Genomic DNA, 22,495 nt, shown 5'->3' with positions numbered 1-22,495 from the left:
GTTCCTGAGAAACTCCCTCAAGAAGACCAGGGGGACCCACTGGAGCCTGCGCCTGAGCAAAGAACTAAACAACCTGATCAAGAGCTTTGATAGCCCCTCTCTGGAAAAGGTTTGTTCCCGCGGGGCCAGGGCATTTCAGAGAGGGAGAGGATTCCAGGGTGGGTAGCACAGAGGAGATCACAACGTGTGTACGAGACCCTCTGAACCTGTAGCTGTTTACCGGACCCTGGAAGGAGAGGTGAGTGGTCTAGTCCAGTGATGCTTAGTTTTGTTTTATTTATCCTGCAGATTCTGGCTCGTGCTCACATATGTATTTTTCCTTATAGAAAGGGTTTGGTTTTGATTCTACAAAACTATGAAAATGGTTAAAAGAAAAAAGAGAAAGTTTCAATAAATGGAAAACATCCCATGTTCATGGATTGGAAGTTGATATAGTTAAGATGGTGATACTCACCCAAATTTATCTACACATTCAGTCTTACCTCTACCACAGTCCCAGTTGATTCTCTTTCCTCCCAGGGATTGACAAGGTGATCCTAAAATTCATTATAGAAATGCAGGGGGCCCAGAATATATAACACAATTAGAAAACAGAACAAAGTTGGGAGACTCAAATTTCCCCCATTTTAAGATTTTTTACACAAATGCAGTAAGCAAGATAGTGTGGTACTAGCATGAGGATAGATATGTAGACTGGTAGGATGAACTTGAAAATCCAGAAATAAACTCTCACATTATAATAACTGATTTTCAACAAGGATTCCAAGATGACTCAGTGGCAGAAGTAAAAATCTCTTCAACAAGTGGTCCACACAACTGGATATCCACATGCAAAAGAATGAAATCAGGGCCTTCTTCACATCTTAAGCACAAATTCAATCCAAATGCATGATGGACCTAAATATAAAAGCTGAAAGTATAAAATTTTAGAAGAAAACATAGGCATAATGACCTTCATGACCTTGAGTTAGGCAAACACTAATTTATGACAACAAACAGGACAAGTGATGAAAGAAATAGTAGGTAAGTTGAAGATCATAAAAATTTCTCATCCAGGCATGGTGGCACAAGCCTGTAATTCCAAAACTCTAGAAGGGTGAGGCAATAAGATTGCAAGTTCAAGCCCAGCCTGGGTAACATAACAATTTAGGCAGACCCTGTCTCAAAATTAAACATTTTTAAAAGGGCTGGGGATTTAGTTCAGTGTGAAAGCTCTAGATCCAACCCCTAACCCCTCAAAAAATAATCTAGCGCTGAAAATAATACCATCAATAAAGTGAAAAGAATACCCATAGAATGGCAGAAGATATCAGCACATCATGGATTTGATAAATGTGCTGCACTCACACATATGTAGAAACTTGTTAATAAAGACTAAGTATATAAAAAATAGACAAAGCATCTAACTAGCCTTTTCTTCTAAGATGCACCACTGGCCAGCTAAGGAGATGAAAAATATGTTCAAGATCATTGCCATTAGTGAATTGTAAATCAAAACTCCAATGAAACTTCACTTCACACCCACTAGGAGAGCTATAATTAAAAAAAGACAGATAATAAAAAGCACTGGCAAGAACGTGAAACAATTGGAACCTTTATATATTGCTGGTGGGAATGGAAAATGGAGAATAGCTTGGTATTTTCTCAGAATGTTAAATATATAGTTAAGATATATCTACCGATTCTATTCCTCATTATACATGCCCAGGAGAAATGAAAACCGACATTCACAAAAACACACTTGAACGTAAGTGTTCAGAGCAGTGTTCTTCACAATAGCCAAAATACGAAAACAAAGCAAACGCCCATCCATGGATGGCAGGATCAACAAATACGGGGCAGCCATACATGGGGACATTACTCAGCCACAAGAAGGATGGAGTGTTAACACATGCAGCATCTTACATGAACTGTGAAAACATGCTACGTAAAAGAAACCAGATGCCAGGAAATACAAAAGAACATGCATTATACCCTTCTTTTCACATGAAATGTCCATGTCTTGGTTATTTTTCTTTCATTGCTGGGACAAAATACCTGACACCCAAAATTAAGGAAAGAAAGGTTTATTTAGCTCATAGTTAAGGAGGTTTCAGTCTATAATCAGCTGGCTCCAAGGAAGAATGGCACATGGCAGAGGACAAAGGTTCAGGGTAGTGGAAAACAGCAAAAGCAGCAAGAGCAAAAAGGGAGGAGCAGAGCAAGTCTCTTTCCCTCCTTCATATTGTATGCAGGCTATCCGCCTGAGGGCGGGTGTAGCACTCACACCTATAATCCCAGCATTGGACCACAAGTCAGCCATAAACTCTAGAAGCCTGCTCCTTGGCTGCATGAAGCTTCGGGGGGACATCTAGACACAAACCATACATTCCATGATAGAAAAATTCACAGAGACAAAAATTAGACTAGTGATTGTCAAGAGCCAGGGGAAATATGTAATAACTGAAAATGGATAGAAAGTGCTTTTAGGGGCTGACAAAAATGTTCTAAAACTTACACTGTGATGATGATTGTACAACTCTGAATGTACCATTGAATTTTTATATTTTAGCTGGATGTGTTTTATGGCATATGAACTGTTATGGTTTGTATCTAGATGTCCTCCCAAAGCCTTATGTGATCATAGGACTTTTTCAGAGTGGGGGTGAATCTAGAGTGTGTAATTGATTCTTCTTGTAATGCTGGGATTAAGGGTGGGTAATTGCTGAATCCATCCACTGATTGGATTGGCACTGCCTGAATCCCGGCAGTTTGGATAAGATGAAAGGAGCAGAAAGAAGCCTGTCTCCTTTTTGCGTCTGTTGCTTTTACTGTCTTCTGCCACTATAAACTGTTGCCCCTCTGCCGTGTGCCACCCTGCTTTAGAGCCAACTGATTATGGACTGAAACCTCCACAAACTGTGAGCTAAACAAACCTTTTCTCCTTTAACTTTGGGCACTGGGTATTTTGTCTCAGCAATAAGAGAAAAATAACTAAGACAGGAGCTATATCTTAAAAGATTTTTAAAAAATGTTTTGTGGGGCTGGGGATTTAGCTCAGCGGCAAAAGCGCCTGCCTGGCAAGCGCAAGGTCGTGAGTTCGGTTCCCGGTACCGGAGAAAAACCAAAAAAAAAAAAAAAAAAAAAAAAAAAATGTTTTGACAGGAGTTAACAAAAAATTGCATTTGTAAATATCTTTTATTATTGCATATGTACAATAGCAAACAGCAAAAAATATATTACAGATACCTTCTGCTCCTGAACACTATAGATTAGTAGGTATAAGGTATTATCAGATGTCAATACAAGTCCCATTTGAAAAAAATTGTATGTAGCGTCTAATAAATAAATGCATACAATTCAACCATGTTCCAGTAACCCATCTAACTTTTCATTTCTCATACTGGCACCCTTCAGATGGGGCGCCAGGTAGCTGTCAGCAGCATCTAGACTGTCTTTTCCCATGATCGGTATGCAAAAATCATTATCTTTCCTATACGCAATGATGAAAGAAGATATGCCAAAGGGTTCTCTTTGAAGTCACAACAGCATGCAACGTATATAAGCAGATAAAATGTGGACTGTGTGAAAGAAGGACAAAGGAACCAAAGTGAAGAATAGAAAATCACAAAGAAGGCTGGGAAATGAAGGAAATGCCTGAAAACCGTACAGGGACAGAAAGGTTCAGTGTGGTAATGTCCATTTTCCCCATATGGATCTGTGATACAGTTACTCCTGTCAAATCCCTTCAAGGAGAGCTTGTGGAAACGTGATAACTTTATGGGATTTGACAACATTATTTCCACCTTCATCTGACTGAGAAAATGAGATTAGTTACGAGCATATGGAAAAGTAAACTCATGAGGAAAGACTTGTTTTCCCAGAACGAAGCAAAGATGTCAGTGTAGAAAATAAAAACAGGGAAAAACATGAAGAATATATTGACGAGTATTTGTATAGCCTCAGTGTGGGATTAGCTTTCATATGCATGAGAAGAAACCAAGGAAAACAAAAGAAAAGAGATGAACTTTACCACTACTAAAATTGACTGATTTCATCAATCTGATGAAATCAGATTGACAGGAATAAAGTCAAAAAAGAGATGAGACATTAGCAGCTGTACTCCTACAAGTGGCCTCCTAGTTAAGAGTTTTGATAAGCAGTTGTTAAGAATATGAGCCTCTGACTATTTTCACCTGATTTTAAATCCTGGTTTCATTTCCTGCTTGTTTACGTGTTTTTACATACTATAGTCCTATTGATATTATGACATCATTTTGAGGATTAAGTGAGATAATGCATTGTTGTTCTCATTACATGTTTCCAAACATACAAATGAAATTCTCATAAGTAAAATAATACCAGAAAAATTAGAAAATGTGGCCAGAAATTCAAAGAATTAAAATGGCTCATGAGAATATGGAAAAACGACCAACATGACTAATAGAGTGACAGAGCGAAATGAGAAAATTCCCCTTCTCACTGATAGTATCTTGTTGGGGACTGTCTGGGAAACTGATGCTCCTAGATTTGTGGGAGTGCACAGGGGTTCAACTTTATAGGACAGGAACTTGGCCTCCCCTACTAAAATGTAACCTGCTTTTTTACAGCCTGAACCCAAGAATAACCCAAGTGTTTATTTAAAAGCATATAGGAAATGCACAGAGAACTGTACATGGTTGGAGGAGGGGGTGGCACATAGCAAGTGCTTTGCAATAGCGCCACCTGGAGGTGGGAGAAGGGAGGTGTGAGCTCCTCCTTCTGCCTCTGCAGCACTTCCTGTACAGGGCCTTGGGCTTCACCTTGGCCATGGGCCTGGAGGCCGACAAGGTGGAGTTGCTGCTGTTGGAGATGCTATACAAGACAGACTATGGCAACGACTTCGACAGGGAGGTGAAGGCGCCTGCAGTCCCCTCCTGTCCACCACTCCCTCTGGACCCTGGGAGGGAGGGGGTTTGGGTGTGACTATGTGTTGAGCTCCGTGTTCCTGTGCCCGTGTGGCTGGCTGTGCACCTGTGTGTGTGCACGTGTGCGTGTGGGCCCCTGCCCTCCCCCTGCCCTCACTGTGGCTGGCTGGGGCTCCCTTGCAGGGTATGATTCAGTGCTTTGGCCTGTGCGCCCACGGCCAGGTGAAGACAGTACTGAACGTGCTCCAGGACTTTGAGGAGAGGATCCAGGAGTCAGAGCAGACCTGGCAGATCAGTGCCTGGCAGGTAGGGCCTGCTCGCTGCACAGCTGGGTCAGTGGGGTCTCCGTGTCTCCTAGGACCTCCTCTAGCAGAACCTGGGCTGTGGGTTCATCTGAAGAGCACAGGCTGGGCCTTTCTAGGACCCAGATATTGGGTCCAGGGTCCCAGCTGCTGGAGGCTCATGGTGGGTTCCTCAAACCAGCAGCAGAGGCTCTCTGGGTGCACAGTCCAGGCCCTACCAGAGCTAGGACACTTGGTGGGTGCTGTCCATGTGTGATAAGCTCTGCCTCAGTGTACCCACTCTGCGGTGTCCCTGGGGCTGGACTCAGAAGTACCCTGTTCCTACCACTGATAGAGAAGGACGCAGAAGCATGTGGGAATGCTCCCGCTGGGCCTGTGGGGACCCCAGGATTTGGCTTTGTTCTTAATCATTGCCCCTCCCTTCCCTGGGGAATGGGCCTGCAGCTGGCTGGGAACCCCAGGGAAACCATCCAAGGCGTCAGTACCTTGGGCTTTGGCCTTGACCTCAGACCCTTGCCCAGGGTCTGGTTTGGATGGAGAGAGCAGGGATGGGCCCAGCTTTTCGGCGCAGCGGGGCTGGAGCCCTTGAGTTTTTCTCCAGGCGTAGCTGTGCATGGCTGCCCCAGGTCCTGTCCGAGGATTTTGGCGGCTGCAGCACCTCCCCCTACCCGAGATGCTCAGAGGGTGCTCACAGCAGAAGGACAGGCCGTCCCCACCAGCGCGCCAGCCCACGGGTGCCCAGCCTGGTTTAGGTGCCTGGCAAGGGGAGGCGCAAAGAGGGCGCAGGTGGCCTCTGCTTAGGGGGTCCACACAGACCTCGCACTCACAGCTGAGGGGTGGTCCTCACATCTCTCTTGAACTGAAGCCTCCCTGGTGTGGGGTGCTGGTCTGTCTTGCTCCCCACCTCCTGCCGAGAGCCTGGTGTGGGACAGGTGCTCAGCAAAGATGTGAATGAATAAATGCGTGAGCAAATGAATGAGTGCTTCTGGGACTTGGGAAACAGCCTGCCGAAGTACCTCCCAGTGTTCCCAGGGCTCCTTTGGTTCTGTGGCCAAAGAAGGGACAGCTTCTGCTTCCGGCAGGAGGGGTCTATGGAGCAACCCCAGCTCCCCTCAGGGCGTTTGCCCCCCTTCTCGCTCCCTGCAGAAGGATCACCCCTGGAGGCGGGAGACTGTCAAGAGCACCCTCATGGTGATGTACAGCTGCGTGGCCTCTCACTGCCACCCCCAGATGCTCCTCACCTACGTGGACAGCCCCATCACGGCCAAGATCCTTCACCACTACTCCAGCAGCTGTCAGGTAAGCACATCCCACCTCCGCGGCCAGGGCTGGGGTGGGAGCTGCCTTCCCTGAGCCAGACTGGCTGGTGTCAGCCCACATCATCATCCGGACACCCCTCTTCCCCGGGAGCTCCCAGGCCGTGTACTGCTCCTTGTGCTCTGGTGTCATGCGCGGGTCCCTGGAAGCCACAGGGTCAGCCCCACCTCCTCCCAGCCTCTCCCACTCGCTCCACCCCCGCCTCTGCCTGACACTGACGGAGGCCTGGTCCGGTCATGAAGGACAAGGAGGGGGTCGTCCTCAAAGAGGTGCAAGGGGACCGAGTACTTCCTTGGGATGGCAAGGAAGAGAGAACGCACAGAGAGCAAAGCAGGAGTTATTTTATTTTCCATTTTGAAAATAGTGGTCAAATACACTGTCTTGGTTACTTTTCTTTCGTTGCTGAGACAAAATACCTGACACTCCAAATTAAGGAAGGAAAGGTTTATTTAGCTCACAGTGTGTGGAGGTTTCAGTCCATACTCAGCTGGCTCCAAGGCAGAAAGGCACATGGCAGAGGGCAACGGTTCATGGTGGTGGAAAATTGCAAAAGCAACAAGAGCAAAAGGGAGAACCTGGGGCAAGTAGCCTCTTTCCCTCCCTTACATTGTATGCAAACTATCTGCCCCAGGGCGGGTGTAGCAGTCACATCCTTAATCCCAACACTGGACCATGAATCAATCATAAACTCTAGAAGCCTGCCCCATGACTGCATGGGGCTTTGCGGGGACATCCAGACACAAACCATAACAATACATCAAGCATGAAAATTGCTGCTGTAACCCTTTTTAGCGGCAGTAAATAAGTTCACGTTGCTGTGTAGCCACCGTGAGCTCCATCTCTGGGATTCTTGGTCTTCCCAACCTGAAACTTTGCCCCCAGTAAACACTAATTCCCTTTATCCTCCTGTCCTAGCCCTTGGCAATCTCCATTTCACTTTCTGCCTCTAAGAATTTGACATTCCATTTCTGTCTGGGGTGACAGTTCCCGAGAATGAGGTGTTGTGGATGAAAAGAAAAACAAGAGAGACAGTTGTGGGATCAAGGGGCTACAACCTCTCGGACTGAAGCCTCGATTACCATTTTCAGTAACCTTTTATTGAGAAAGAACAAAGGAAGCAGCTGGGCAAATGGGAGGATAGCAACAGGTTTAGCAAGGACGATACAACTCAGTTATCACAAGAGTGAGACTTGACTAGTTAGCCGTCATGTTATCATGCCTTCGGGCATATCTCAGCAAAGCATCTAGTGTTGTCCCACAGCTTTCCACAGGGACACAGGTCCTGCTATCATTTTCTTTGCACCAATGCTTTTGCTAGACTTCCTGGAACCAAACAATCATATGACTTGGCCAGGCCTGAGGTAATTCACTGAAGGATTATCTAACGAATGTCCTTCTCCACATGCTCCAAGTTCTCATGTAAGTGGAATTTCAAAAATCTAATTTTTTAATTCAGTAACTCATGCCGCCTCTTAGGTGACACATGAGGTGACCCTGGTCACTGAGGATGCCCACTTCCAGTGTTGCTGCCTCGGGCACAGATGAGGGAAGCCTGGGGGTAGTGACGTCCTCCATGGGGCCTGGAGAGCCGTCCTGTGTCCAGTGTCCCTGGCATGCACAGATGCTGAGTCAATGTAGTGAAGGACAAAAAGACCGGTCACTCAGAGCACCCTGACACTGACCCCTTCTCCAAGTAGAGGAAGGATCCAGGAGCAAGGGCTGTGACTCAGGATCTCCCAGGGCTCCCTCGTAAATGGGTTCCCCTTCCTGTCCCTCTGCTGGTCACAGGATACGGGCCTCAAAATGGCCTTCATGGAGAGTGTCACGCAGGTCACCACTGCCCTCGGAAACATCAAGGACCTGGAGGACTTTCAGTTTGACCCAAAGGAGACTCTTACTGGCCTCATAACGGTGAGCTGAGTGGGGCTCCTCAGGCCTGGATGGTTTGGGGTCTAACCCTCTACTCACTGCTTTGTTCCTAGTTGGGTTTTCAGAGCTCCTGAAGGTATTCAGGGACAAGGGGGCTGCAGAGCCCTCCCTGTCTCAGTTCTGCCTCCATCCATCTGACTGGAGGAGTTCTGAGAACAAGTTTTGGCTCTGATGAAGGGTTTCACAGGCCGGGAAGGGGTTGGAAGCCAGGGCAGGATCTTAGCTGATGTAAGCCTTGCACCGACTGCAGGAGGCTGGCTTAGGGGTCAGGTCCCGGGTGGCCAGCCGCAGCATTGGTGCTTCCTAAACAGTGGTCTAGAAGCAGTGCTTAGAGGGACATTTGCACAGACCTTGGGCAAGATGTAGAAAATATCAGTTGTCCAAAGGTGGATGCAGCCTACGGGACAGCCAGTGTCCTTCGTCCTCACACCTCTCCAGCCCCAGTGCTGCTTGCCTGTGGGAAGGACCCAGCGTGTGCTGGACACAGTCCCTAGGACAAGTGGGTGGGAAAAGCCTCTGTTGGCCGGGAACTGAGTCGTTTCATGCCAGCTGGCCACAGCCCTGTGATGCAGGCATTGAGCCTATGAGAGGCACACGGGATCTTGGCTTAGGTGGGTGTTGTGTGGCCAAGGATGCCCGGCAGGCCAGCAATGGCCCTGAGTGAGAAGCTCCTTCCACACGAAGGTGCTGTGGGCAAGTCAACCTGAAAAGAACAAAAGAGGGATGGGGTACTAGGACCAGCTCTTCCTGTGCTAACCCTGGGCAGTGTGGCCAGTCACCACTGTCAGCTAAGGGCCACTGCTCCTCCCCTCCTCGAACCTCTGGGAAGCTGACGCATTACCACCCTGCTTGTGCTGGGCAGGCAATCATCAGGGCAGAGCCGACCGACCATCTGGCTTCTCCTGTGCAGGCAATGGCCATGGATGCCCTCTCCCACCTGAGGTGAGCTGGGCCCCTGCCCAGCCCCAAGGGCCCCCCAAGCGCGGGGACAAAGCCCATGACCAGGCCCTTGCTGCACCTTCAGGGCTTGCACTGCATCTTCCTCCCTGCCTCTGCGGCAGGGGTCTCAGGCAGCAGCTCCTCGGGGCAGCGGGCAACATGGTAAATGGGGTCTACTCCTTTCCCGTTCTTTCAGGCTGGGGACCTCTTTTGCACAGGGAGGCAAATGGCAGGTGGGTGGGCAGCTCTGGGTGCATGAGGGGGATGTTTCGAGCAAGAAATCCTAGCAAGCAATGCTGGAAAGCATTATGGGGAGACTGTACCCTTCAAGTTGGGTTGGGCCCATGAACAAACTGTGTGCTTTTTATTATGAGAGCTTATGTGAGGAAATGCAGTGGCCGAGGTTTGCCCTCCTGGAATTATCAACCAGTCCACTGGAGGGGAGGGAAGTTAGGGATTTGTGAAATTAGTGCTCAGAATGGTCAGATCATCTTTGGGCAACTTTAACTGTAGGAGATGGACTTTAGTTAGGGACTTAGCAGAGCTACTCAGTGCTTTAAGGTGACACAGGGTCGGACACCAAATATGATTCACCCACCTCAGTTGAGTTGCAGGTGAAGCGCTGATCCCAGCCTTTCAAGGACTTGGAGAAAAGACAAACACATACACAGAGTGACTAGATTTGGTCAGGTGTGGGCACCTCTCTGGAGGGTGAAGAACAAGACATGCTTAGGTGGCAGAGGTTTTACAGTTAAGGTAGGGTGGTGTCTCTCCGCTCTGGGTCATAACAGAACCACTGGGGAACTTTGAAATTTAGGCTTAGACATGGGCTCTGGGGTCTGTGGAAAGCTCTCCAGGTTGTTATGATATGCAACGAGGCTCCGGCACTATTGATGAATGGGGTAGAGAGTAAGCTCGTGTGCACCACCCAGCTAGTGACCACCCCTGGATGGCTTATTGAAACATGAAAGACAGAGACACTCCGGCAGAGGTTTTGATTCAGCAGGTCTGAAGCAGCACTGTAAAATTTGTGTTGCTAATGTACTCCAAGCCTCCGCTGGTGGTCCGGGTATTATACTCTGAAAATCCTGAACTAGGAGCAGCCTGGGAGGGCATTCAGGGAGATTCATTAGAGCGTGTGGCAGCATGTGGGAGAGGCGGCCTTGTACCTCTGAATCTCTGCCTTAGTCACAGGCAGAGCACTGGATACTGGTGGCAGGGCAGAGCAGGGCCCCAGGCAGGGATGGGTTACCTGAGCCCACAAACAGGAAGTCGGCTGCGATTTGCCTTTGTGCCCAGACTGGGAAGAGGGTGGCAAAGGCTCAACTCACTTATGATCTCTCCTCTTTCCCCAGCAAACTGAGGCCTTTCTACTCCACAGAAGAAAGCAGTGAGCTGATGGAGATCAGTATACATTCTGTAATTTCTCTCCAACCCCCAGGAGAGGACAATGAGGCCATTAAGGTATGTCTCTTGGGACCACCTCAGTTTCTGGGTCAGGACCTGGAAGTTTAGTGGACGTGGGCAGATTTTGCCTTTCCAAACCACCTGTGAGTGGTTATAGGCAGCAATGTGTTGTGGGTTCTATCAGTAAGTATAAGGTGCTATGGACTGCTGTAACAGATAAACCCTGAACGTTGGTGGTTTAACCGGATATATTAGTGAGGACAAAATATCTGACTCCCACAATTTACAGGAGGGGAGTTTTCATTTAGCTCATGATTGCCAGTCCATAGCTGGCTGGCTCCAAGGCAGAAACATCATGGTACAAAGGCCTGGCAGAGGAGAGCTGCTCACCTCATGACAGCCAGGAAGTAGAGAAAAGAGAGGGGCTGTAAACGAGAATACACCCTTCCAGATTACGCTGGCAGTGACCCACCTAAAACCACACCCCACGTCCTAATAGTACGTGAGTTCATCAGTGGATTAATCCATTGATAAGCATAGTGTCCCTATAACCCAATCACCTTTCAAAGGCCCCACCCTCTGAACACATGAGACTTGGGGGAATATTTTAGAGCTGAACCTTAACACAGATAAAGGTTGATTTCTCATCTCAGTAAAGTCCATGGGTGAGTGAGGGAGGGTGTAGAGCTGTTTTACATAGGTATCAGGACCCCAGGCTGACAGCCCACCCCCACCTTCAGTGTAAGGCTCCTAAGATGCCTTGGGCAAGGACATCTAGCCTGGACAGGAAGGAAGAGAAAGCACAAGCAAGATTCATGTGCCATTTTCCCTCCCCCCGCAGTCCACCACATAGTCACATGCGGCCACCTAGACACAGGGATCCTGGGATGCATCATGTCAGCTGGATGGCTGTTTCCCAGCAGCACTGTGCAAGAGGAAAACAAATGCTGGGGACAGGGGGCCACCTGCTCCTCAAGGGCCTGGCCCTGATGAGGAGAATTGGGTTGTAGGAGTTCGGTGCAACCTCTTTTCTTGAAAGATTGCCTTGTACCTCACGTGCAAAGATGAGCACAAAGCACGAAAACTAAGCAGCAGCTCATGGGTGATCCTCAGGCCACTTCACCTCTCAGCCCTGGTAGACACCTGTGGAGTCCTGGTGGGTGGCTGTGTGCCACTCGTGGTCACCCAGCTCTCTGTCTCTCCACCTCTTGACCATAGACCCTGTATGTGAACGCCCTGCACTCCCTGGAGCAGCTGATGGAGGGCCTCCTACAGAGGCAGCTGGACCCCAAGGGGCTGCAAGAGATGGTGCATGTGAGTGGTCTGAAGCCAGGGGTGGCCACCCCTCCCAGGAAGTGGGCCTGAGATCCATGCTGCTGGAACAGGCCAATGCATTAATAAATGGTAGTAACTTCATTTTAATTACATTTCAAATTTGTTGAGAAACTTTAAGAAGAATACAAAGATACTCTTCACCCAGATTCATAGTTTTTAATATTTTACATTTTCTTCTTTATATTTTCCTCTTGCTCTTTCTCCTTACGTGCATGCACATGCATGTATACACACATGTGTGTATGCATACATAGGCAAACATCATTTGAAGCATGGAAAGTTAGTCACAGACATCAAAAATCAATCTCTTACATTACAAGAGCACAGTGATCAAAATCAGGAAATTTAAGGTCAATATACTGCTATGATAAAACCCATGATCCGTATTCAAATTTCACAATTGTCCCAGTGATGTCCTTTGTGTGAGTCCCATGACACCATCCATATTATGCACTGCATTTAGTTGCTGTGTCTTTATTCTTTCTGTCTTAGTTACTATTTTGTTACTGAGCCTAAGTACCCAAAGTTAAAGGAGGAAAGGTTTATTGTAGCTCACAGTTTGTAGAGGTTTCAGTTCACATCGGATGGCTCCAAGGCAGGGTGGCATGTCAGAAAGGCATCACAGAGGAGAAACAGTTCATGGCAGGCAGAAGGCAGCAAAAGCTGCAAGCAGCGAGTGACAAAAATGGCTTATTTTGGCTCACAATTTCAGAGGTTTCAGTTCATGGTCAGCTGGCTCCATTGTGTGGCCGGTAGCTCATCATGGTGGAAACAACTGGTAGCAGAATCTATTCACCTTATGGTGGCTGGAAAGTAAAGAGGAAGGAACTGGATCCCAATGTCTCCTTCAAGGGCATTCCCTCACTAACCTCACTTCCTCTCATCACACTCCACCTCCTAAAGGTTCCGTCACCTTCCAGTGGCACCACAAGCTGGTGACCCAGACTTTAATACATGGCCTTTGGGGGACGTTTAATATCCAAAAAACAGCACACACATTCTATACTCTGAAATGAGCTTTGATGTTAGAATGGCCCTCAGTGCCACCTAGAGCGCAGGTTGTCTGTGCTCTCGGCTCTCACTGTGAGCTGACATTTGGAGCCAGGTTGAATGTAAGAGCCATTTGCCATCTAGGAGAGGATGCTAGGAACCTCTCTCTTGTATTAGCCTCATCTCCTCTCCTGGGAGGGCCAGGGAAGAGTGCCAGAGTGTCTAGGACCATGCAGAGGCCTTGAAAGTCAAACCTTGAGTGGGAGGGACAAAGGTGGCAAAAACTGGCAGGACGGGGCTGGTCCCTGATTTCACTGACCACTTCTGTGTTCTGGGCTCCACCCATAGCTCCTGGAGAAGTGGATCTTGTCGGAGAAAGAATGGGAGCGGGAGAGAGCCATGAACCTCCATCTCCACCTCATGGAGATCTACGTCCGAAGTATCGGTGTCTGTGTGAGTCTGGGAACGCCTCACCCCTAGCCTGCCACCCTGACTGCCATGGGAAGTCCTCTCTGTGTGAGGGAACAGGGGACACTTGAAATCAAGCTCTACCCCAGAGGAGCAGGTTGGCAGGACCTGAGGTAGTAAGGGCCCTATTAAGAGAAAGAGAGAGAGAGAGATAGGATGTGCTAGGCATGGTGGCACACGCCTATAATCCCAGCACTGTGGGAGGCAGGAGGATTACAAGTTTGAGTCCTGCTGGGTAATTTAGCTACTTAATGAGAGCTTGTCTCAAAGGAACAAAAGAGGCTGGGGATGTAGCTCAGTGTGAAGGCCCTGGGCTCGATCTCCAGTACACCAATAAGTCCAATCAAAACAAACAAACAAAACACATCAAGATACATAACTATGAATACCACATAGGAAAGAATACTTAGAATGAGAAAATGAACCACCACAAAGTCACACATTTCACAAAGCTTGGCACGTATCACAGGCATCACAAAGCCTAGAAGAATGAGGCAGTATTTTTCTTGATGAACTGGCTGGTGCAGCTCTCTTCACCTCCATTGGTTGGCTTCAGGCCCTGACAGCCTTGTCCTCAAGCACAGCTGTGGGCAGGAGGATGGCGGTGTTGCGGCTGGGGTTTGGGGACAGCCTTGGGTCTTGGGGGTGGCGACATTGAGACCCTGGAGCATGCGATGGAAGTGGGAGGCTCAGTCCAGTGAGGCAGGAGCCCAGGCCAACACGAAGGGCCAGTCAAGGCAGCTGCTGTGTGGGATGCTTTTCCTGGATTCATGATGGAAATTTTTAAAATTTAAAAATCAGCTGGTAGTCAGACACCAGAGTAGGACAGAATAAGAGCGTGTGGCCTACAGCCTTGACTGACTACACCAGAGACAACCTGACCCAGCTCAGTTTGATCGCACCCAGCTACCCACCCTATACTTTCTAGCAATGACAGATGACCAACACTAGTACTCACTTATTTCAAGGACTTTGTGCCCTGCAATGAGAGATGACCGACACTACCCAATAGAAATTCACCACGCTTTTAAGCCTTTGTATCTCCCGCTTGCAAACCTATATAAACTAAGCCCAAAGCCGGCTCTGGGCTGACGCTTTGGGAGTGATCCCGCATCAGCCTTCAGGCATAATAAAGTTGGTTGCCTTCCAACTCCGTGGTGCAGAGCATTTATCATTTGGTTCGATACCAACTCTGCAACAAATTCTCTGGTCCTATTCTGCGGCCTTTCCTGAGAGATGAGGCGCTGTTATTAACTCCATTTTAGAGACAGGCAACACGAGAGACTGAGAGGTGAAGTGCCCTGCGCAGTCACTCAGCTAGTGAGCGGGTGAACCCATATGGGAACTCAGCTACAGGAAAAAGCAGAGGCCTAGGCATAGGAACCAGGCCCAGGCTTCCTCCAGTCATCAGGACAGAGCTGACCCATTGGATGCCAGCTAATAGACTCCAGGGTCCAGCTGAGGGGCTGGGGACGCTGACGCCCGGGCTGCAGGCAGAGCTGGCAGCCTTTCTTGCCCAGAGGCATGTTCAAAGTGGGGTACACACACTCTAGTTGCCCCGGCTGTGCAAGGGAGGCAGGAGGTGTGAGTCCCCACGTCTCCTGACTCTCAGATCCCCCTGAAGCTGGGCCAGTTGGGCACTCTGGTGGGGCTCATTGCTCCGTGCACCTGTGACACCCACCGAAGAACTCGCATGGCCTCGGCTAACGTCCTGTCCAGCCTGCTAGATCTTCACGGTATGCGGCAGGTGGGCCGGGAGTGGGGTGGCATCAGGGTGCCAGAGGCATCACCAAGAGGCCATGGGAGCCTCTGAAAGGAGAGGCTCCTCGGTTCAGACTGGTGCTTGCCACTGAGGGCCCCCGGGAGAAGGCCCGCTGCCGGTACCCGGCTGTGGCAGAACTGGCCAGGGTGGAGGTCTGGGTTGTGGGAGAGGTGCTCAGGCAGATGTGCACCACGGAGAAGGCGCAGGGGGAGCAGAGGGGGAGAGGGATGGAGGGGCAGATGCTGGAGGGTGACTTGAGCCTGCGGATCCAGGGCAGGAAATTACCATGAAGTGACGCAGATCAAGTGCTCTGTCCTGCTAATAGTGTCTGAAAGTGTATTCCCAACAGCAAGCCAGACCTGCTCCTTATGGGGCTCCACCGAGGAGCAGGAGCTGCAGAAATGTAAGGAGGACCTGCTGAGCATGGAGGAGGAGAAGATTTCCTGTGCCTCCTCCAGAATCGCCAAGGTGATGATGATTGGTCTCCGGAGCCTGAGCCATCTCTAAGGGGCCAGGGCTTTCCCCAGCTGGCTGCAGTTTTCCTCTGGGGGTTGCAGCTTCCCTGGCTTTTGGTGAAGCTGGTGCGTCTTGATGGAAATGTCCTGCAGGGTGTCAGGACCCCACGGGGGTGCCCAGCACACGGTAGGAGCCCAACACTCCCTGCCGGCTCTTCCTGGTCCCTATGATGTGCTACACTGCGCACGCAGCAGGCACCAAATGACCCAGCAGGCTCTGCACACTGGCACTGGCGCGGGGGCACTGTGAGGAGTGGGAGCACCCAGGGCCTCTCGCACAGGGCTTGAGACTTTGTGGGGTGATGGTGTCACATGTGTCCCAGGGGTGGAGGCAGCTTCCTGGTACAAGGGGGTGTCTTGGAGTGGCAAGAGGAGGTCAGAGGGTGTCGGGCTCAGGACACACACGCTGGAGGCAACAGGAGTGGGGACAGGGAGAGTTTGGGTGGGGTGTCTTGTGTGGGGTTTGGGCAGGCTGGGGACAGCAAGGAAGACTGGGAGAGGCCTGGGTGCACCAGAGCAGACTTGGAAGCCAGCTGAGCCCGGACCAGCCAGCTGGACCTTCCAGCTCCCAGACAAGGGAGCCCTTGGAGACAGAGAAGGGATGCCAGAGCAGCCCCACTCTCGGGACAGTGAGAGGCAGGACAGGCAGCCCTGAGGAGGCTGTGACGCGACTTTGCTGTGGTCCTAGGTGATCTGCATGGAGTTTAACTGTGACGAGGTGGTCTCACTCATCCAGAAGCTCTGTGAGAACATCGGAGCCATGGACCTGCAGCACGACAAGGCTGCCGTCGCCTGGATAGGCACCTTCCTCCAAATGCGGGTCCAGGAGCTGGACGACAAGGTGGCAGAGCCCAGCAGGGCTACCTCGGGGTGGGAATGGGACTGCCCGGGGGCATCCTGACCATGGGCCCTCTCGCTCACTGGGCTTGCCTCCTCCAAGTCCTGAGTGCTCAAGAGAAGCAGAAAATAGAGTTCTAGAACAAGGAAGCCCTGTCTGGATCAGTTTATGGACAGGGATCCAGGCACACCGCCTTCCACCTTGAAATCCAGTGAAGGAGCCAAGGAAGAGAGCCACCAGTGTGCAGGAGAGGGTACTGCTGGTTCAACCTGCCTGGCATCCTCCCTGGAGGAGGGGTGTCCTGTGCCCTCCACAGGTGACTTCTGGCCCCCACAGGTGGCTGAAATCTTGAGTGCCATCCTGGTGCACCTACCCGTGGTGGATCACCTAGAGGTGCGGCATCTTCTCATTGAAGGCATCCTCCTGCTGGCACATTACCACCAGGAGACAGTTCTCACATTGCTCTTGAGACAGCCCCTGCCCATGCAGAGGTGGGCACCCTGGAGGGGGTGGGTGTGGGCAGCGGGGCCTCAGGGCAGGACCTAGTGCCACCCAAGACAAAGCCCACTACCTGTGTCTCAGGTAGGAGGTCCCAGCATCCGGCAAACCGCTGATCTGGAGCTCAGAGCTTCATAGCTTCATCGTATGGGGGTGGAATCTGGGTCTCCTAACTTGTGAGTGTCCAAAGCGTCGGTAGCATCAAGGACTGGGTCTTAATTATGCTCCTTGGTGGCTTATGCCATCTGATTGTGTTTCTTCTCCTAGAGTTCAATCCCTCTTCAGGGGACTACTGAGGGGTGGCTCAAGGGATCCTAACCTGCTGGGGGGTGTGCAGGGAACCCACAGTCTCTGTGCCTCTCTTTTTTTTTTTTTTTTTTTTTTTTGTTTTTTTTTGGTTTTTCTCCGGTACCAGGAACCGAACTCACGACCTTGCGCTTGCCAGGCAGGCGCTTTTGCCACTGAGCTAAATCCCCAGCCCCTCTCTGTGCCTCTCTTTGCCCAGCCATCTGAAGGAGGTGTGGCTCGCAGTGGTGGAGAACGTGCCCTTGGCGCGGAGCATGATGCATGGCCTGATGGGGCGGCTGCAGTCACGAATGACTCCCAGGGTGCAGGCCACCTCCAAGGCTGACATCTGGCGCCTGGCTGCAGTGGACCCTCTGATGGTGAGTCTTAGGGCAGGCCTGGGACTCCTCAGGGGGCCCAGGGTCAGAGCCCCGAAGCCCAATCCTTCTCTCTGTAGACCATGTGCACCATGTACCTTCTCATCGAGAAGGTGGACAAAGACACCAAGCTGCTGGACCTGTTCCCTGACCTCGTCTACACCCTCCTGATGCAGCTCAGCTGCAGCCACAGGCCTGAGGCCACCTCGCCTGTCCTGAAGACCTGGAGACTGATCCACACAGGGACCCTGCCTGAGGAGCTGAACCTGCAGAGGTGCTCAGGGCAGGCAGCAGGTGGGAGGGGGTCGTAGGGTGCAAGGCTGCTGAGTCGGGCTGGACCTGGCCTCCAGCTGTCCTTTGGAAGCCCCTCGGCTCCAAGAGTCACTCTCCCCAGGGGCCCATGGTTGTCCCTTCCTGGTGGAAAAGTTTCTGAAGCAGATTCTACGTACAGGCCTCCCTCACGTGTGTCCAGCATGGTGTGGTTTTGAGAGTTTACAGGCACACGGTGCCCTGTGATGGCCCCGTCAGGCCTTGCACCAGCCCAGCAGCACGCACATCTACCTCCTCCCAGGGTCACGATCAAATCCATGCGGCTTCTGTTTGAGAGACTCAACAGCGAGGGCCTGGTGTGCGCCCTGGAGGAGCAGTCGGTGTGGGCCCAGCTGGAGAGCAGCGCCACCTTCCTGGAGGGAATCAGCCTGCTGGCCAGGTGGGGCCCAGGCTCTTGCGGGGTGGGAGGTGTGCAGAGCTGTCCCCTGCTCTACAGAAGGCCTCTGGGAATGGCACTGTCACATGGACCCGTGTCCTGGACCCTCTATTCCCACCTTCTGGCTCCAGAAGTGGAGATGTGAGGCCAGAGGGAAGAGGGGCTTGTCCCAGGTCGCATGCACGGGGCTCCAGCAGGGCCAGGATGGGCAGTCACCCCCCAGGTCCCCAACCTATCCCATTATAAAAAGCAGACAGGAAGAAAGTAAGGATTTCACTGACACCCAGCCCCGTAGTGCCCCCTGAGGAAGAGATCTAGCAGTATTCAGAGATCCGCCCACTTTCACCCTCAAGCTGGTGCCAGGCTCCAAATGGTAGGCAGGGCTGGGTGCACGTCCCTGCACGGGGGCACCTCTGTCCTTTGCAGGCTGTGCATGCAGAGCGAGGGAGGCTGCAGGCAGCGGCTGTTGAAGCTGGTGCTCAGGGGCCTGGGCTCGGAAGTGCTGAGCTGCCGGATCAGCTGCACGGCAGCCTGCGTGGAAGTGAGGCACCCGGCCCGGGTGGGGTACAGTGGGGGTGGGGACGGCTCTCCCTGGGGGAAGTGCCCAGTCCCCTGGGGGCCCCTGAGTCCTGGAGCAGACAAGCTTCCCTCCATTGTGTGCTCATTCACTGCTTCACTCTTCAGTGCAGTAGCGGGGCGGGCACTGTGGGGATGCTGAGAAACCAGGGGACCCAGAGGGGCTCCTGCAGGAGAGCACTATGGGGGGCACCGCCTCGCCGGGCGTGAAGGCGGGGTCTGTGCCACGGCTGCTGGGGCCCGGCCACTCTGCCTCGGGCTGGAGGGGACTCCAGAGAACGCCCAGGGATACGGCAGCATCTTCGTGAGGTCCACTATGCCTCAGGAACTGAGCAACTGCCTGGGCTCCGCTCAGACCCCATGCTGGCTGCTGACGTTTCAACTTCACGTAATTCCCACGAGTCATGAAATGTCCTTCTTCAGATTTTTTCCCACCACGTAAAGTGTGAAAACGACTCTTTGGACTGTTCAAAACCTCCCGGGCCAGGGCAAGACCAACCGAGATCATACATGCTGGCCTAGAGTTTTCAAGCTCATGGGCTCCTCCAGTGTCTTCTGCTCTTCGCAAACCTCCCAAGTGATAGTGGGGAGACATTTACAACTTTAAGTGGTCAGAAGGCAGCACTGCATGGTGGCCACATATAGAGAGCCCTTTCTGGTCTTTGTTGAGGTCTGGGGAGTTTACACTTGTGATCCCATGGAAAAGTTATTGGAATTCTAGTGAGTTAATTCCAATCTACCACTGGTGCCCAGGATGCACTGGAGGAAACCCGGGGCAGGGACAGAGCGCCAGGCAGCTGGGGCAGCCTGAGGGCATCCAAGGAACTGGACAGACGTACAGTGGTCACTAACTAGCTGCCCCTTCTCCTCCCCAGGAACCCCCAGTGTGGTGCTTTCTCTCCTCCCTTCCTCCTCCTTCCAACCCTCCCATGTCCTCCCTTCCGCCTTCATCTGTTTTTCTTTTCGCAGACCTGGGGATTGAACCCAGGGACTTGGCACTGAGTTACAGGTGTCCTGAGCCCTCTTTCTATATTTTGAGACACGGTCTCACTCAATTGCTAAGTGGCCTGGCCGGGCTCAAATTTACAATCTTCCTGCCTCAGCCTCTTGAGTGCCAGGATCACAGGTGTGCACCACCAAGCCAGGCATTTCTGTTGCAAACAGAATTTCTGTGTGTTCTATTGCAAACACATAGGCTTCAGGGGGCCCCTTGGGCCTGAGGTACGAGCACCCCGAGTTCTAAGCCATGAGGGGGTCTCCGAGAGTTCAGTCTGTTCCCCCGCGGGGGTGGGGCTCTAGCATAGGTGGCAGCTGTTTTAACTGGAGAAACGGGCGGCAGATGAACTTGCAGGTCACGGTCACCTAGCACCACCTGTGTATCTCCTTCCCGCATCCCCTGGGGCAGGTAGGAGAATCATTCCTTTGTACTGCATGAGGTGGGGAAACCGAGGCACTGCGTTTCCCGCCCCTTCTGTGCACAGAACTGCTGTTCCTGGGAAGGCTTCTGACCCTGCCCCACTCGGCTGCTGGGAAACGGGCCTCCCTCCCGGCCACTGAGAAATGTCTCCTTTCCAGTTCATGAGCAGCCCCGTTCTGCACCGGGAGAAGCTGCTGAGGCCTGCAGTGCTGCTGCTGGAGAAGGGAGCCGGGCAGCAGGAGGACGAGGCCCTGCAGGTGCTGTCCCTGCGCGCCCTGGGCAACATGGCCATCGGCGCCCCCCGGAAGGTACAGGACGGCTCAGGCCTGTGGCTGCGGGCTGCCAGGATCGGTGAGGCCCGGCTGAGCTGTCCACTCCCCTGCAGGTGAGGCAGTACCGGAAGCTCCTGCTGGAGCAGTGCCTGGGCTCCCTGCAGGGGAACGTGAGCGGCAGGGTGACGGCAGAGGGCATGGAGGCCCTGACCAAAGTCCTGGCCCAGCTCCGAGAGGGGGACATGGGCTCTGCTTTCAAAGCCATCTCTGAGCAGTGCAGGCTCCTCTTTGATAACGTGAGTGCAGATGAGAGCCTCCCGATGGTGTCTGACAGCTGCAGATGCAAGGACGGGCTGACTCTGGGATCTTGTGGAAAAGGCTGTGTCGTCCTAAGCTCCAGGGCGTCAGTGCTGTGGAGTCCGGGGGTGGTGGCCTTCTGCCACGCTGGGAGGGAAAGGCGTCCCACGCTCTGGGGACACCGGCAGCACGTGCCCTTGGGGCCTCGGGGGGTGGGGTGTGCAGACCCTCGTGAGCCCTCAAGCAGGAAACAGGGGCCCCAGAGGCCAGAGCCATGCCCCTCCCTCGTGGGCTCCGAGAGCCCAGCAAGGGAGAGACGCGCCCCTGGGGCGTGGCCTGGGGGGCTCCGCAGGGGCCAAGGTACTGGAAATGGCCCTGGGGAGAACGGCTGGGGTTTTTCTGGTTTCCTGCGCTGGGGACGAATGTCAGCCTGCGTCAGCCCCTTTGTGCATTTCGGCCACAGGAGAGCGAGCTGCTCCGGGAAAAGGCTTTCATCCTCTTTGGGAAGCTGGCCAAGGTGGTTGGGATTTCCAGGAAGCACTTCTTCAAGGAGGAAGTGAAGAGAGCCTGGGTGCCGCTCTTGCTGCACTGCCGGGACCCCTGCCCCAGCACAGCCCAGGTCTGTGTCCCCCAAGGGAAAAGGTCCTCTGGGCCTGCGGCCGCTGTTGGCCATCGGCTGCAGGAGTCCTGTGGGCACCCCATTCCTCATGCAGGCTGGGCACAGGGAAAGCTGACGCTGGGTTAAGGACCCTCGGCGCTGTGGGGAGACATGGTGTGGTTTCCCCGGGCCCGTGCCTCCCTGCCCACAACCGTCTTCTGCCCAGTGTCCCTTCATTCAGAGCATTTCTGTATAGGGTGGGTCACTTCCCGCCTTGGGATTCGGTTCATTGAAACTCACCTTGAATCTCCCTCTCCGCTCCCTGAGGGGGGAACCCACCTTGGGGCTGCAAGGCATCCTGGAGGCCTGGCTGGCTGCTGCCTGCTCTTCAAGGCCCACTGTGGGTGGCAGATGGAAAGGCCCCGAGCTCCTCCCGGGCCGCTGCCTCTCAGGGTAACAGTGGGCAGCTGTGGGCTGCGGGCTGCTCACCGAGCCCTGCTCACCGAGCTCTGCAAGCTCCACACGGCCCAGGACCCCAACCGCTTCTTCTCTCCCCCACAGACTCACCGGGGTGTCTGTCCCCTCCTGTAAGCCTTGGGAATCCTCTGGCCCCACACCAGGGGACTTAACAGTCATCTTTCTCTAGGGCTCTAGTCCCCGGTTCTGGGCCATGACAAGTCCCCTCAGTGCTGCTTTTGTGAGGGCTGGGGCTTTCTGGGTGGGGGTGGGCTGGGTTGTTCAGGGGTACAGGGGTGAGGGGCGTCCCGGCATGCATGCCCCT

The 22,495-nt window shown here is 52.3% G+C and overlaps 1 protein-coding gene across 2 annotated transcripts in view; it reads left to right on the top strand.

Annotated features, from left to right (window-relative positions):
• Window positions 1–22,495, top strand: part of Mroh2a (maestro heat-like repeat family member 2A) — a 44,992-nt gene that overhangs the window by 19,690 nt on the left and 2,807 nt on the right. For both annotated transcript variants that reach the window (XM_013519892.1, XM_013519893.1), the window contains 20 exons: window positions 2–109; window positions 4,753–4,872; window positions 5,070–5,192; window positions 6,335–6,487; window positions 8,294–8,416; window positions 9,297–9,376; window positions 10,729–10,837; window positions 11,999–12,094; window positions 13,454–13,558; window positions 15,186–15,309; window positions 15,685–15,803; window positions 16,539–16,691; window positions 17,025–17,179; window positions 17,692–17,851; window positions 17,929–18,122; window positions 18,420–18,557; window positions 18,981–19,095; window positions 20,706–20,855; window positions 20,933–21,115; window positions 21,580–21,735. In XM_013519892.1, the coding sequence (XP_013375346.1) occupies window positions 2–109; window positions 4,753–4,872; window positions 5,070–5,192; window positions 6,335–6,487; window positions 8,294–8,416; window positions 9,297–9,376; window positions 10,729–10,837; window positions 11,999–12,094; window positions 13,454–13,558; window positions 15,186–15,309; window positions 15,685–15,803; window positions 16,539–16,691; window positions 17,025–17,179; window positions 17,692–17,851; window positions 17,929–18,122; window positions 18,420–18,557; window positions 18,981–19,095; window positions 20,706–20,855; window positions 20,933–21,115; window positions 21,580–21,735 (2,664 nt within the window). The remainder of the gene's footprint in view (window position 1; window positions 110–4,752; window positions 4,873–5,069; window positions 5,193–6,334; window positions 6,488–8,293; window positions 8,417–9,296; window positions 9,377–10,728; window positions 10,838–11,998; window positions 12,095–13,453; window positions 13,559–15,185; window positions 15,310–15,684; window positions 15,804–16,538; window positions 16,692–17,024; window positions 17,180–17,691; window positions 17,852–17,928; window positions 18,123–18,419; window positions 18,558–18,980; window positions 19,096–20,705; window positions 20,856–20,932; window positions 21,116–21,579; window positions 21,736–22,495) is intronic.

Source organism: Chinchilla lanigera, unplaced genomic scaffold (genome assembly GCF_000276665.1).
Source record: "Chinchilla lanigera isolate Chin_1 unplaced genomic scaffold, ChiLan1.0 scaffold00052, whole genome shotgun sequence".
In the NCBI taxonomy this organism is placed as follows: Eukaryota; Metazoa; Chordata; class Mammalia; order Rodentia; family Chinchillidae; genus Chinchilla; species Chinchilla lanigera.
Note: the sequence above shows the minus strand (reverse complement) of the source record. Positions and strands in the feature narration are given on the sequence as shown.